General features: G+C 54.8%; 1 protein-coding gene across 2 annotated transcripts in view; it reads right to left on the bottom strand.

The window, feature by feature from the left end:
* The window catches only part of FBLN1 (fibulin 1), a 78,050-nt gene that overhangs the window by 56,979 nt on the left and 6,755 nt on the right, over positions 1-14,316 (bottom strand). For both annotated transcript variants that reach the window (XM_037006785.2, XM_037006784.2), the window contains exons 2-3: positions 6,601-6,706; positions 534-669 (exon numbers count right to left, since the gene is read on the bottom strand). In XM_037006785.2, the coding sequence (XP_036862680.2) occupies positions 534-669; positions 6,601-6,706 (242 nt within the window). The remainder of the gene's footprint in view (positions 1-533; positions 670-6,600; positions 6,707-14,316) is intronic.

Here is a 14,316-nt window from a genome sequence, read left to right as displayed (position 1 = left end):
CCCAATCCCAGCTCTTCCTCACTAGACCCCTCCCCGCTGACCCTGAAAGGACCACTGTCAGGGCTGCTGAGAGGCCACGATGGGAAGTGAGCCTCTCTGAACCTCAGCTTTCTCTTCTAGGGAGGGTCGTGGAGGTCATGTGTTACCAGAGGCCTCAGCAGAAACCCATTCTAAACTCTGGGCTCCAACTAAGAAGCTGAAGGGCTTCTTGGGTGGAGTGGGAGTGCCTACCTTGAACTGAGAAGAGGGTTCTAAAGGCCCAGAGCCCAGTCACCCCTGCCCTGATCTCTGCTGGAGGTCCCCAGGGCAAGACTGGGTCACTTCATCCCTATCTCCTCGGTGTGGTCCAGGGTTAACTCACCAAACTGGAGGAGATAGGCAGATGTGAGTGGTCCCTCCTGCCTCCCAGGCTGGGCACCGCTTGCTGCTCTAAAGGACAGGTGGCCAGGGGCAGGTGGTGCAGGGCGAAAAGTGCCCCAGGCCTCCCACTGATGGACAGCAGCTGCTGAGCTGGGTGGGGGATGGGGCCTCACCTTCACGAACGTGGCCTCAAGGCTGGTGTTGTCCCCGGGCGGCGTGGTGCAGCTGTCCTGCTCGTTAGCCAGGTTGATGCCTGTGGCGCAGTGCAACTCCTGCAGCTGGTTATGGCAGCACTGCTCCTGAACCATCCTGCAGGCAAAGGGGCAGCTGGGCCAGGGCCAAGGGCTCGGCAGGGGCGGGGCCCGCCAGGCCGCCCCGTGGAGAGGTGGGTGTGGCCGTCTCTACGTGTCCCCTGCTTCCCAAGCGCCCCCACTCACCCACAGACACACAGAGACACCCACACAACACTTGGCATACAGAAGGTGCTCAATAAGTGTTTAATTAGAAAGGCTGACTACAGGGTGGTGGTGGTGGAGTCGGGACCTAGTGGCAGCTGCCAGAGCCCCAGCTCGCCTCTCTGAGCCTCACCCATAATATGTTCCCACCTACTTAGAAACCGAAAGCAGCTGACTGCTGCCCCTGACCAGGCCCCGCATCCTTCACCGACTTGAATTCTTCTTGACACTCATCCCCACTTGCCAGACTCAGAGGGAACACGTCCAGAGGGGTGGCACAGCTGCCCAAGGCCACCAAGTGAGTGACATGGCAGAGGTGACGCCAGGCTGTGGTGTCATCTCCTGGCCCTGTTAGCCTCCAGGAGGAAGGTCCTCGTATCCCAAGGACACACGTGCATAAAGGACTGTGTGTCCTTTAGCAGAAAGACCGTCACCTGCCAGAATCAGCCCCTCCGACACAGCTCAGGGTGGTGAAGTCTCGCCCTGCTGGCAGGCGAGCAGGCAGGAAGTACCAGCAAGTCACAGGTGTGGCTCCCACCAGACCCAAAATAACCCCGGCTCTGGCCAAAGCCAGCAAGGGCGGGAGGAGCTGCCCGACCCACGCTGTCCAGGGAGGGTGAGGTCTACCGGGCCTCCCTGTGCTGCTAGCTCGGCTGCCTCTGCCCGTGGGCAGCAGCCCCAGCCTGCCCTGCCCCCCCACCACCCTGTGGGGCTTTGGGCCCAGCTTCACCTGTGATTCCAGAACTACCCTCGGGCTCCAGGATGGACTGCCTATACCACAGTGGTACCCCTTTCATCCATGTTTTCAGTGGATTTGTAAATAACAGGCTTTTCACTAAATTGCCAGGAAGAGCAACCAGATATGCAGCCACCTGTCCATTTATTCGAAGATAATAGCTGAACAGAAAACAGTTAAGTGTTGGTGAGGAAGTGGAAATGCTGGAACCCACAAGCAGTGCTGGCCGGAATGTAGAACGGCACAGCTGCTGCGGAAAATGGCACGGAGGTCCCTCAAAAAATTAAAACAGAACGTCCATGTGATCCAGCCATTCCACTTCAAAGGACTGAAAGCAGTGACTCCGACAGATCCTTGCATAGCCACGTTCACAGCAGCACTATTCACAGGAGCCAAAAGGTGGACCAGTCCAAGTGTCCACTGAGGAGTGGATAAATAAAAGGGGTCCAGACAAGGCAACATGGTTCAGCCTCAACAAGGAAGGGAATCCTGACAGGCTACAACATGGGTGCACCCTGAGGACACCTCAGTGCAATGAGCCACTGACCAAAGGACAAATCTCAGTGACCCCACTCGTATAAGGAACCTGAAGGGGTGAAATTCACAGAGACAGAAAGCAGAAGGGTGGTCACCTGGGGCTGGGGTGGGCATAAGTGGGGGTTGGTGTAATGGGTATGGAGTTTCGATCTGGAAAGATGAAAAAGTTCTGGAGATGGATGTGGTGATGGCTGTATACCAATGTGTGTATTGAACTGCACACCTAAAAATGGTTAAGATAGTAAAATTTATGTCACATGTATTTTATTGCAATTTTTAAAAATTTGGCTCTGGCCCTACTGTGGGCCAGGCCCACACGGAGTCTTCAAAGACGCAGAGAGGCATCTCCGGGTGGGGAAGAGCCTCCCATTCCCAGGGGGCTGACTGGCCCTAGTTACTGAGCTCCGCCCTGGCAGCCAGGCGGCGGGCAGGGCCCAGGATGGGCATCAGGACTGCTGCATCCGGATCCCTGCTTCCCTGCTACCGCCTGTGGACTCGGCCCAGAGATCACCCAGCTTGCTTGAGTCCTTCAGATCTTGGCTCAAACGTGTCTTCTCAGGGAGGCATTCCCAACGGCCCTACCTAAACCTGCAAACCTGCCCCACCCAGGAGACCCTGTCTCTCGCCCTTCTCACAAACCATCTAATTTGTTGGTTATCATTTGTATCCTCTGTGGAAGAGATTTTGTCTGTTTAGTTCACCAGTTTACGCCCATCTCATCCAGATCGGGGCCTGGCGCCTAGCAGGTCCCTATGAAGGCAGGAGTTGTGGGAGTGTTCACTGGACTGAAGGGCAGCTGCCCCGGGCCCTGCCCTAGGTTTAGGCCTGCTGTGTATACATATTTCCAAGAGACTCGCGGGCTTAATGAAACATGAGGCTTAGGCTAATTGAGATTTGGAGCCTAGGGAACACTGGCCCCTGCGGGAGGCTAGGTGCACGGCGAAGAAGCGTGGGGCAACATCAGAGCTGCCGCCTCCTATGCCCCCAAACGCGCCAGGTGCTCAAGGCAGAAACTGACTGCACCGGGCTAGAAGCTGTGTGAGCAGAGGTGCCGGCCCCGCCTGAAGCCCTCTCTGATCACTCCCTCACCACCCAAGCCAGCCCCACAGAGCCCCGAGGGACTTCCTCCCTCAACTCTGCCCGGGAGGCTCCCCACCCAGGTCATCCCAGCCCACCTTGGCCGCAGCTAGAGCAACATCTAGGATCAATAAAGACATGCTGAATGGGTGAAAACTGAGCCTGACAGAACACCACTTGGGAAGAAGACAGTGGCCCTGGAACGGAGTCACCGAGTGGTCAGTGATCCTTGTCCCTTGCATCTTTTATCCAGTACTAGTAGGATGATCTTCTTAATCAAATTTGGTTTCTGATCTCTCTCCTGCCTTCATTAAAAACGATGCCACTGAATTCATTAGAAAATCCTGGGACTGGGCGTCCCCGCGCGACTGGTCACACCAGCCCATGCAGCCTGTCTGTGTCCCAACACGGCAGCTTGACTTGGGGCTCGGAGTCCTTTGCTGTTTGCCGTCCTCAGCCGCTGGACCAGGCAAGCACGGAGGGCTGAGAGCGGGGCTCGTTCTCCTGAGCATCCCCCCGCGGCAGCACCCAATGCCTGCTGCATGAATTCAAACCCAGGTGCGTTTAGATGAGCAACATCTCCCCAGGCCTGGTCTCTGATCTCTGCAGAGTATGTGGGGTTGGGACCCCGACATCAACAGAGGAAAGGGGAAGGGGTATAGGGGAGGAATGGAGGGGCAGCAGAGCCCCGAGGCGCACAGGCAGTGACACCGTTAGAGCCAGTCAGCTCAGCGGCTAATGAGCTAAGAGGCCTCGGACACACTGCAGCTCCTGCCCATGAGCTCCCTGGGGTGGGCCGACGGGCTTCCTGGGCCTCAGTGAAACAAAGGCTGGCCACCCCCAATCAGTGGCCTGTGAGTGGTGCTGAGGGAGTTCCGTGCAATATGCTAACTCACCCTATCTGGCCAGAGTTTGACAGGCCCCATGTGTTGAAGTGAGCTCCACAAGAAACAAGCACGGGGTCAAAGAGAAGCCTGGACTAGCACCCACATTTCCCACAGGGAGAGAAGGAATACCCTCTTGGCCATTCAGATGATACTGCATTTCAGGAAATCTGTTCCTAACCCACGTTTGCTATTTACCACTGACCAAAATGTAGATTATAAAACAAATGTTTGCTGCATAGCTGAAAAGGTACTGTTGACCCTTGAACAGCATGGGGGCTGGGGGCACCAACCCCTGGCACAGCCAAAAACCTGTATAACTTTGATTCCCCAAAAACTTCACTACAAATAGCCTACTGTTGACCAGAAGCCTTACCAGTAATGCAACTAGTTGATATATGTATTATATACTGTATTCTTACAATAAAGTTAGAGAAGATACAATGTTTTCTTCAAATCATCACCGAAAATTTTTCAAATATATTTATTGAAAAAATCCACATAGAAGTGGATCCATGCAGTTTAAACCGGTGTTGTTCAAGGGTCAACTGTACTTTCCATGTAGTCTGGGGCCCGTTGGAGATTAAAGATACTCCCAAAGACGCTAGTGCGTAGAAATCAGGAACAGATTTAGTGACTAAAATCCAAATTCACAAGCAGAGACGAGAAGCCACTGAGTCTCTCTGACCTCAGTTCCTCCATCTGTATATTGATTGGGGGGTTCAGCTGGCTGACGCCTCACTTGGAAAATCTTTGATTTCGGTATTACCAAAACAGTGGCTCCCCGTTAGGAGCTGAACTGTGTCCTCCCAAATTCTGAGTGGAAGTCCTAACCCGTAGGACCTCAGCTGTGACTGCATTTGGAAATGGGGTCTTTAAATAGGTAATTAAGGTTAAATGGTCATTAGGGTGGTCCCCAATCCAATCTGATCAGTGTCTCTCTAAGGAGAGATGAGGACCCAGAGGGAAGCCTGTGGAGGACACACAGAGAAGACGGCCACCTACATGCCAAGGAGCAAGGCCCCCGAAGAACACAAGCTACCAACACGCTGAGCTCACATTTCTCCCATGCAGAACTTCAAGGACACGAATGTCTGCATTTAAAGCCCCCAGGGGTGGCACTGTCAGGGTGGACCGAGCAGGCTACTTCTACCGACCACTCTCACTATCTGGCTATGTGGTGCTGGCTTCTTCCTCACCTCTGTCACCATCACAGCCCCGAAAGGCAGGTATCATGGTCCCATTTTGCCCTTGGGGAAACCGAGGCTCCGAGCTGGCTCAGGTCACACAGCCAGAATCCTAGCCCAGGTGGGTCCACCTTTCCAGGAGCAGCAGCCTCTCGTCGGCAAGGTCAGTAAATAGCATGCTTGGCGCGGACCACCCAGCTCCATCCGACCCCTCTGGCATGTCTAGCACTAAGACACTCTTGGGAGCCAGAACCCCAGCTCTCAGTCCTCAGATGCTGCACATCCCACAGCAAGGTGTCCAAGTCGTCTCAAACAATCCGAGCATCCTGTTTTCTCTTCCTCTTAGGCCTACAGGGCTTTTGACTTTTCAAGAATTTCCTCAGTTGAGATTTACATCCCTCATCATGGCTAGCGGGCAGCACGCTGTGATGGATGCCAGCACAAGGAGGCAAATAAGCCTTCCTTGCACACTCCTGTGGAGCTCTCCACCCAGCGCCCCGCAGCTCAGGGTCAGCACAGCTTAGACTTGGATTTAGAGGAGGAAATAATGCACGTCAAATGGTGGAATGCCTTCTACCCTCGCCTCCCTGACATCTGCCCCCTAGACTAGCAGATCTGGGTCTAAATCCTAATGCCATCACCTGCCAGGTGTGTGTACTGGGGGAAGCTCAGTTTCCAGGTCTGTAAAATGGAATTAACAACAGTTAAATGATATAATGTGCATTGAATGTGCAGCACAAAGTAGGTGCTTCATGAAGCTTTGCGGTTATTTTTCCTGTTTTTTTTATGGTGATGATCAGTATTACATAAATGATCAGTCATTTATTCTAAGCTTATGTTCTTCTAAAACTTTGAGGGACCCTGGGTCAGTTCAGGGAGAGATGAACCAACAGGTGGTCAGTATGTTGGTTACTGCGTAAGGTAAACAACTGTCTGGGGGACCGCCCTGCTCTGGAAGGGCTCCTCTGAGTTTCAGGGTCTGAAGGTAGCCCACACTTTTATTTGCAAAGCACAACTAGTCATGTGATCTCACCCCTCTCCCCCACAGCTCCCTGTACATTAGAAGGAAACTGCCGTGGCCATGGGGCCCAGTGGTGACCAAGAGGGCTGCAAAGCCCGACTTTCTTGCAGCCCAGTGAAGGGGACAGATGCTCCCACCAACGCAGGGCAGCCCAGAAAGGGTGAGCCATGTCCTGCCCAGGGATTGTGGGAGCACAACAGGGGCAGGGGTCGTCCACAGCCTGGGCAGATGCGACCCTGGGCACCCAGCTTCTCCTGGGGTTCTAGCACACACTGTCCCTTCTTCCCCCACTCTGCTCTAAGAGAACAAGTCCTGGGAAGACAGTGGCCCCTGGTGAACGTACCTGCACTCCTTAGAGTCTGAGGCATAGGGCAGTGAGCAGTCCCTGTGCTGAGTGGCCATCCGATGTCCATCTGCACAGCAAGCCTCCAGGGGGATGTCTGCACCCACTGTACAGGGGAGAGAGTGGTGACTGGCAGTGGGTGACCCACCCTCCTCCCCCACAGGTCTGGTGACATGCAGTCCCCCTTAGGGGGCCAAGCACACCCCCTCCTGGCTGCACCACCTGAGCACCCACTTCCTCAGATCCCTCTACAGCATCAGTCCTGGAACGGCACCGCTGTTCCTTAGTCACTTGACAAACACACTGAAGACGCACAGGGTTTGCACACACCCTGCTCCTTCCTAGAAAGGCCCAAAACCTCAACCACCACCTTCAGGATCCAACTCTGACCGGCTACGGCTCAGCCCTGGATCCGTGCTCACCCCGGCTGCATCCCTGCTCTGGCCACACACCAGGAACTCAGAGACCCTGCCCAGACGGGTCCCTGCCCAGACGGGTGCCTGCCCAGACGGGGACCCTGCCTTCACAGTCCAGAAGGCAAGAAAGACAGGCAGGTGCTTCTGACAAAGGGGTGACTGAGCTGCCACCCAGCCCAGCAGTCATGGCATCCAGGACCTGACCAACCTGACTCACAGGGTCAGCGATGGCCTGTGCTGCCAGAGACAGACAGTGTATAGATAGTGGGGCAGTCTGGAGGTTCCGAGGAGGACAGGACCAAACACTGGACAGCCGAGGAAGCTGCTCCGGAGGGCGGGGACCCAGCCTGGCGAGTGAGGCACACACGCGGAGCACGGAGGGGAGAACGGAAATGGGGGCCTTGCAGGCAACAAGCCACCCGGGCGGGAAGGGAAGAGCCGGCATTTCCGGCCCAGCTTCTGGGATTCACATCTGCGCTCTCCCTTCATCTTCCGGGCAGCCTGTCGGGGAGGTGTCAGGCCTCACCACAGAGAAGGACAACAGCCTCTGGGGGTTTCTGCCCTTGATCTGCCACCAGACCGCGTCCCGGCTTACAAAGCGGTCAGGAAGATGGAAGGCTCACGTGGTTGGGCAGCTGGGGGCAGCCCAGCTGAGCTGGGAGCCCAGGGCCTTCCAGGCTCCTGCTGGGCTCTCATCCTCCCCCACACTGCTGCCCCAGTGGGCCCTGGCTCAGGGGAAGGAGAGGACCCCACCGTGCCCCCAGAAGGTGCAGCCCGGGCCCAAGATGCCCACAGCAAGAGGGACTCACGTGACTGGGACAAAGAGCACCTCCAGCCACCGCAGCGCAGGACGCAGCAAAACTGGACTTCCCGAAACCCCACGCTCTTACTGAAGCCGCTCCAGCTCAGCTGCCCGCGGGCCCACCCCTCCTGGCTTCTCCAGCCTCTCTGCGGTCCTGGCCCGCCACCTCCTGCCACCTAGTACCCACCAGCCTGGCCCGGGTGGCCCTCCGCACCCACATCACGCCCTGTGCATGGGGCCCGGCCCACCATACCCCACAACTCCATTGGCCTTGCGCCCCCCAATCCCCAACCACAAACATCTTGAGAGCTGGGCCTGTCTCTCCTTATACTCCTCAGCACAAGGCTGGCACCCCATCTCGGTGTGCAGAATACCCCAGGGATGAGCAGCGGCCCCCAACTCCCTCAGACCCCCTCAGAGAAAGGCAAGCACAGGGGACATCCAGCCGCCCCCCACGGGTGAGAACTTGGTGCCCTGAGCTATTGAAACATTTGGAAATGATTCTCGCTGGGGAATCTTATTCTCAGCAGGACAATCAAATGTTGTCCTCTGCTCAGTCCGCAGACGCGGAATGTCCCTGGAATGCTCCAAGCAGCCACAGACCTGGAACGTGTGCAAAGCGGAGCTGTCAGGAGGCCGTGTCCGGCTGGGATCAGCCCTCAGCCAGCTGGGAGCCTCACAGATCTCGGGGTGAGCACACCCTCCTGGGACATGAGGCACCCCATCTGCAGGCCCCCATCTGTCAGAGGCCATGGAGAGCCCACCGGGGACCAGGGCCAGGCTGGACAGTGACAAGGCCGAGGCGTGGGGAGCAGGCCCAGCAGGGCATCATCGTAATAAACAGGCCAGACCCGCGATGGGCCCCGCAGAGAGGGCCCCTTCCCTCACCACCTCCCACCCCTCAAGCCCTCACGTTTTTGATGCCACCTTGCCAGACACGGGGCACCACCCTATGAGCAGAGGCGGCATCTTTCCCAACCCAGTCCCCCCTCTCTTCACATCCATGTCGGTTCTGGCATTTCACTATCGGGAAAAAACAGCTCTGGGTTGAACATCTTGTAAATCTTTATTTCTAAATCTTTGTTCGATTACCGCTTAGGCCAAAGCCCCTGAAGGAGAGGAGCGGGGTCAAAGGGCAGACCTTCTCAAGACTCCTGACTCAAGCTGTGCGCTGCTGTCCCAAGAGGCGTCCCCGCTCACACAGGGTCACCAGCTGGAGCGGGATGACCAGGGGGTTCAGACCCGGGCCCTGTGGCCCCCGGGTGGCCTGCTAGAATGGGGCTAACTGGCCAAAGCTTCTGGGCTCCTAGTCAAGGCTGGGCTATCGGCCTGGGGACGAGCTGCAAGCTCCAGCCTAGAGTCAGAGGGCACTCGGGCAGTGTGCCAGCCCATGTCCATCACATCCCTCTGAATGCTTGCGGCTGCCCTGGGGGACACTACAGAGCAGGACGTGGAGGGAGGTTTCAGCACTGGGCACACTCGGGTCTGAACCCCTGTCCCACATGGCAGCCCACTGCTCTGGGCCAACTCCGGAAGCTGCCTGTGTGTCGGGTCCCTGATGGGGGAACTGGGGCTCAGCCCACCATGTCACAGGGCTCGCAAGAAATGAACAGAAAGTGGGCACAAGGCAGTCAGGGGGGTTTCTACCTCCTAATTCTATCCCCCTTCGCTGCTGCATTTTAAACTGTGTGCCTTGGTGCCCTGCCACCAGACTGTCACATCAGGGCTGTAGGTATAAAGCCTGGACTCCACACAAAATTATGAACAAAAGGAGCTGAACAGGGTCAAGTCAACAAACAGTGAAGTGAACATAGATGCTAAGGTGTCTGCGTTCCCACCCAGGCCATGCCTCACCCCCCAAAACCAGGGGTGGCCTGCTCTGTGCAGTGGTCACTCAAAGCCCCTGATGCTCTCCTGCCTACCTCTCATCCCTCACTCGTCAGCCTAGGCACTGGTCCTCTGTCCCACCCTGTCACCTCCCCACATCCACACATTACCCAGTTCAGTTGGGATGTCCCTTAACATCGTGTGTCCCGCCCATCTCTGCCATCTCCACTGGCACTGCATCCTTACTGAGCGCTCTCTCTGTGCCGGGCACAACACAGCACTCGTGAATCTTACTTAATTCCCACAAGAACCCAGTGAAGCCAGTTCATTATGTTCCCCATTCTGCAGATAAGAAAACTCTGTCTCAGAGAGGTTAAGTGACTAGCTGGAAGTCACACAGCTAGAGGGGCCAGTGAGGGACAAGGCCTGGCATCAGGTTTGATTCTGGCAGCCTCCAAAGCTGCTCTAGTCTGCCTCCCCTTGAATTAAAAGCTCCTTTAGGCCTGGGATGGTACTCTCAGTACCCCACAGCACCCACCCACACCCGGCACTATCAGCAAGGCTCAGCATTAGTTAAACAGCACAGAGCAACAGGACCGTCCTTAAAATGTAGAGTTTGCTTGCAGGGGGAGGGAATGACCTGAGGGACAACACTTGGTGGGAGTGGGCAGTGGCCAAGGGCAGGGCTGCTGAAGAGCCATCTGCCTCTCTGCTGTCATGGTCAAGATGACAGCAGAGGAGCCATCTGCAGCGAGCTGGTCTTTAAAAGACTTGTGCATCCAGTCCAAGAAAAGGTCTCCTATTAATTTGTTCTGAAACAAATAAAGCCACCCTTTGGACAGGGCAGGACAAGGCAGTCCCAAGCACAGAGGCCAATGCCACTCTCACCGGGGACACATCTCTTCCAAGATACATTCCAATTAGAAAGAGATGTAAAGAGCCGTCCTCACTGTTTCCCTACGTGTCCCCTTTGTGATAAACAAGCTCTGGTGATGAAAATCAAATGGTCAGAAAGGGAGGTGTGGTGGCCCAGGGAAAGAGTGGACGGGGCCTGGCTGGAGTCCCTGCTTTGTCCCTGATGTTTATTGGGGCAAGTGTAGTCCCTATAAAGGTTTGCTGTAACCTGAAGGTAGAATATGAAAAATCATTACCTACTGTGTTCGCATTCAAAAGACCCAATTTGCTCCTCTACTAAAACCATGTTGAGTGGGACAGTCCGGGTCATGTCCTGGGTGTAATGACTATAACACATGCTCGGGGTAAAACCAGTTTTAACTCCCCCATGACTGTTTTTGAGAGCTGAGCACCTAACAGTAAACACTTTGTGTAAGATTTTATTGTCACAAAAGGACAAATCCTGTGTGATTCTACTTATGAGGCCCCTAGAGGAGTCGGATTTACAGAGATAGAAAGTAGAATGTGGTCGCCAGGGGCCGGGGGTGAGGAGTGGGGAATTCGTGTCTAATGGGGACGGAGTTCCAGTTTGGGAAGACGAAACAGTTCTGGAGAGGATGGAGGGGTGGATGCCCAGCAATGTGAATATGCTTAATGGCACTGAACCCGACAGTTAGAAATGGTCAAAACTGTTAATTTTATGTTAGGTACATTTCACCACAATAAAAGATAAACTTAAAAAATTCAATGTTTGTGTGCCATTTTGTACCACTCTCATGAGGAAAGGAATCGGATGTTCTGCCAATTAACCAACCTGCCTTTTTCAGTTGATGTAGTTGGAACGCACCAGCTGCACAGCGTGGAGAGGACTAATTGGGTCAAGTATACTTTCGAACCTTCTCATAATGCGATTTGGTAGTGAATGTGAAATTTTACATGGCGAGCACATGAGACCCCAAACAGGAACAGATAAAATGTTAAGTAACAAAGTAAACTGTAACTTTGCAACTAAAATAAAGACGATTTAAAAATTTTAAAAAGAACAACAAAAAAACAAATATCCCCAGAGATCATGCTTCCCCAGAGGGTCTCGGGCAGTGGCAGGTGGAGGGTGGGAGGGAGGGAAGAGACGCAGAGGGCCTGCTGTCCGCACACCCGGGCTTTGGGCTCAGGCGTCACTGCGGGCGCTCAGCTTGCTCGATGTACCTGGTGGTCCAGTCACCCAGTTACCTGAGAGCCGGCGTCCCAAGCTTTACGCCCATCACCAAAGCTGGGGGCTACTTGCCCACAGGGGCACCTCTCCTGTCCCCACTCCTGGATCGGTCTGTCGATGCCCCTTCCCCACTCATCCTGTCACGCCCTCAATGTGGTGCCTTCCCAAGATGGCCCAGCCGCAACCAGGCTAATGGGGGGAGCAGCTGGGTGCAGTCATTGTCACCGGGGAGTGTGACAAGCCCTTAGCAGAGGGGCCTGCTCACCCCCAGAGCCAGGGAGGAACCCAGCAAAGATGGAGGAGAGGCTTTCTGGAGGGGACAGGGTGCTCCCTTTCCAGCGTGACTTCCCCCGACCACACACAGTAGGAACTCACCAGTGTCAGTGGAAGGGGGGAGCAAGGGGAATTCCCGGGCGATAGCCTCATTGTGCCACTGGACATACAGCTGAGCCAGGGGTGGGTGGGGGCAAGAAGAGAACTGGGGACACCCCTATCTGACACTACATCTCACTGGTACCAAGGGTTTCGCTGTAACTGATGGCATGCCACCCCAGGCCCCCCCGCAGTCACAGGCCCCTCCAACTGGCAGCACCCTGGATGGGCACAAAAGCAACCAATACCCCATGCACAGAGCCCACCGCATGTCCTAAACCACATCAGGAAAGCAACTCACAGCAAACGAGGCCACCACTGATTCTATCCCCGACTCCAGGGGGCAATGCCAACATCTACTGAATTGCTTCAGGTGACCCCATGCTGGCCGCCCGCCCACAGCCATAGCCGGGTGTGCGCTCTCTTACGGCAGAAGCAGGGCCTCGTTCCAGGCTGCAGTTGTCTCTCTCAGATCAATTCGCTCTTCTGAGAGGCTTTATCTGAACACAGTTTTAATCTCTGGTTCCTGTAATCTGTGTGGATTAGATCCACAAAACATAACACGGAGCAGAAACCAAAAAGAAACTCTCCTGCCAGACCTTTCTAGCCTTTGACCCTGACAGTTCAAGGGCAGGCAGGGTTGTGGGGTAAAACTGCCCAGCCCCAAACCTGGCTCCACCTCGGAGTCACTTCTCTCCCACTGTCCAATGGGAGATGAATGAGATAATCCAGACAGCTTAAATCGGTACCTGACCACGGAAGAAATAGAATCTTCAAAATAAAATAAATGCAGGAGCTGTCGCACCATTATGGGAGAAGATTCCTTTCATAAGAATCACACGCTCTCCCAAGCGACAGTCACCAGGGGGCCACACCCCACCACGTCTCCTCTCTTCAGGAAAGAGATACACCTGCCTGAAGTCACCTGTGGGCAGGTAGACAGAGACAGCCTGGTTCCCAGGCATCAGATACCATTTGTCACCCACAACAGCAGCTATATTTCTTCCAGGTGAATTAAACCTTTGTAAAGATTACAGTGCAGACCGTGAAAGACAATGACTTTGATGGATGCCAAGGGCGTGCTATGTGTGCTGAGGTACGCTGAGGCTCATGGTCTGGAGAAGCACGTGTTCTTGTCAAGTGGCAAAGTTATGCACATATGCTCTTCCCAAGACTATAGAGGCCAGATGGCCATTGGTGGAGGGATTCTGCACTGCTGCTTGGGTAGAAACTTCCAGAATGTCAGCTGTAAATGTCACATGGACTTTGGGCAATACCTGATTGGCCTGGGAGCCACTCCTATGCAACAGCTAGTGTGCAATAGCTCGCGGGGAGGAGCTGAACTGGAACAGGCCCAGGGCTGGAGCCCAGAGGCTGTGGGTCTGGCATTACTCCACCACCAAGAATGTTGCTACCTGGGGCAAGTCCAAGCCTCAATTTCCTCATCTGTAAACTGGGCAGAGGAGCTGAACTGGAGTTAAGCAAAAGCTTTCCAAACTCCACCTCATGTACGGACACTGGTTTGACAAAATTTCCACTGCACTGCAACAAAATTAGGAAGAAAGGAAATGACTGTGGCACTTTCCCACAAAGCCAGTCTGATCCCACGTAAAAGAGACCTTGTCCTTCCAAAATGTGGGACATTAAAATGCCCTTTACGTATACGAAATGGAGAGATCTGAGATGGTGGTTGGTTGGGTCTCTGTTGTATATTTTAATATCCTCGTTTAGCAAAATAAAGTTAACAAGCATCTGTGCATAAATGAGAAGTGGGGAAGGTGTGTCCTCAGAAGCTAGCTGGCAAGTCTCTTCATTTCCTCTGCTCAAGCTCAAACCTCAGAGGCAGCTGAGGGGCCCGGGTGTTGCAGAATGCGAGTGGGGTCCTAGCGTGTCCCGTGGGTTTCCTGAACGCCACTCTGCGAGGCTTACGCTGCACAGCACTATCTGAAGCTGCAGGAAGAAGTTGGAAGCGATCCATGATGTCCAGAACCTGCCCAACTGGGAGCCTGAAACGCAGCAAGATTCCAGCCAAGGAGATGCCAGTGGGAAATCCCCACCCAGCAGAACCATGCGACACTCGGCTCTCCCCGGCTGGGGGCCTCCCCTCCGGGGCCCGTGCCTGTGGCCGTCTGTTCTAACTTATCTATATTTTCAAAATGCCCCTTTAGGCCCCTTCCACGTGCAGGCCCTGG

The sequence above is a fragment of the Manis javanica genome, chromosome 10 (genome assembly GCF_040802235.1).
Source record: "Manis javanica isolate MJ-LG chromosome 10, MJ_LKY, whole genome shotgun sequence".
NCBI classification, from domain to species: Eukaryota; Metazoa; Chordata; class Mammalia; order Pholidota; family Manidae; genus Manis; species Manis javanica.
The sequence above is the reverse complement of the archived record's forward strand: the minus strand, read 5'-3'. Positions and strand labels throughout refer to the sequence as shown.